At 33.3% G+C, this 1,774-nt stretch overlaps 1 protein-coding gene across 1 annotated transcript in view; it reads right to left on the minus strand.

Moving 5' to 3' along the window:
• C9374_008919 (uncharacterized protein) overlaps positions 1-117 on the minus strand; it is a gene marked incomplete at both ends in the record, with an annotated part of 2,364 nt that extends 2,247 nt beyond the window's left edge. Inside the window, one exon of the mRNA XM_044699048.1 lies at positions 1-117. This exon is cut by the window's left edge and continues 451 nt beyond it. Coding sequence (XP_044545096.1) covers positions 1-117 — 117 coding nt within the window.
• Between the last annotated feature and the right edge of the window lie 1,657 nt (positions 118-1,774).

Genomic DNA, 1,774 nt, shown 5'->3' on the forward strand with positions numbered 1-1,774 from the left:
CAGCTTCCCAACAGTCTGGCAGAACAACACCATCCCTTCCCTCCCATGATGTTTAGAAATGACAACACTTTGTATTGTATTATTAATTGGCTTTTGCTCAGTGATTTTCTTTAACATTGTTGTGTCTGCAACGTGTTTTCAAACGATCATTTTTAATTTTATCTGTCTTTCATTCGCTCAACGATGTTTTTGTCTCATTAATGCGATGTTTTTCAATGTTCCAAAGGTGTATTTCAATTTCTTGTTTAACATTTTATTGAGCTAACCATTTTTATGATAATTTTTTATGATCGCCGAAGTAGACATGAATCTTCTTAATTGACTTCAAAATGATGATTTGATTGAATAATTACTAACAATTTTATTTTTTAATCTATATTCTTCCCAATGCTTTTATCATTCAATGCGGTTGTCTCAAAGCAATTTGAGTTTTTCATTACAGTCTAGTCTTGTATTTCTCGGGACAACTAAATATTAAAAAAGGTTAATTATTGACACTCCATCTTCAAAGACGATGAAACTTCCGTGAAACAGAATTTATCAAAAATACTGTTTCGTCGTGATATAGTGCCGAAGATCACTTCGATAAACTCTCAGCGAGTAGTGTCAAACCACAATCGTTAAAGGATGCTTATGAGTATCACAAGATGTTTGTTTATGACACTTCTTTCAGCAAGCTTTTGTTATATTTTACGCGTATCTATTATGAATCTCAATGAAATAATTAGCTTTAATTAAACAACAAAATCACGTTTATCAACGGTGTTTTATTCAGGTTATTTTTGTACTACCACGTACATGTAAAAGGGTTTACACTTAAAGATACACAGGCAGTTAATACATCGACAATAGTTACTCGTCTTATATTATGGTATGATACCATCAAACAAAAATTGGTTTTAATAACATTATAAACCAAGCAAGTGTATCGTCTGTATTTGTGATGTCGTTGTAAACCAAAATTTTATCTTTTATGAAAATACAATCATGGTGATATCATTAATGAATAAATATGATCTGTAACGAACGTATAACCAGAAACTAGTTCACAATGTTAATAAATCTCATGTGTTCAGTGTGGATAACTATTTCAAGGGTGGGTGTGACAGGACCTGAACGATCTCTCAAGCTATTTGAAAAGATTTGGCTAATAATAAATTAATCCCTCTTTCTCTCTGTATTGTCTTGGATTGTTGCTGAGAAGTTCTTGGTGGATTTGTAGTTTTTATGAGACAATTTGATGAAATATCAGTGAATTACAACAGCAACTTTAAACGAAACTAAGAGTGCTTTGAGGACACACACACGTTAATGATAACAGCTCTGGGATCAAACACAGATCTAGGACAACTCTTCATCCTCAATGAGAAAACATTTCCCATAAAGAGCCAGTTCGATTCGTTTCCAATCTTCTCATACAATGAAATGAGGAAATGACACAAATTAGCCTCAAATACATCCACAAAGCTCCAATAAAATTCTTCATCGATACAACACAGATTTGATGAATTCTAAACTTAACGGCAAGGTTTTGTTTTGCCAGACTGTTCCTACCGAATTGTGGAAGGTGGCTTCTGTTCGTGGAGTGCCTGCGAAGGAGACTGCTCATGGATGTTGAAATTTGTATTTTATTTACTTTGCAAATCATTCTCTCTCGTTAATCACTTGCAACAACAAAATTGTGTTCTCTCTTTTTGAAATTTTCATCTCATTGTACTCTCTAAATTCCTCTTTTGAGTAGTAGTAGTAGTAGATGTTGATGCATCCCTTCTTC

Source organism: Naegleria lovaniensis (assembly GCF_003324165.1).
Source record: "Naegleria lovaniensis strain ATCC 30569 chromosome Unknown tig035, whole genome shotgun sequence".
NCBI classification, from domain to species: Eukaryota; Heterolobosea; class Eutetramitea; order Acrasida; family Naegleriidae; genus Naegleria; species Naegleria lovaniensis.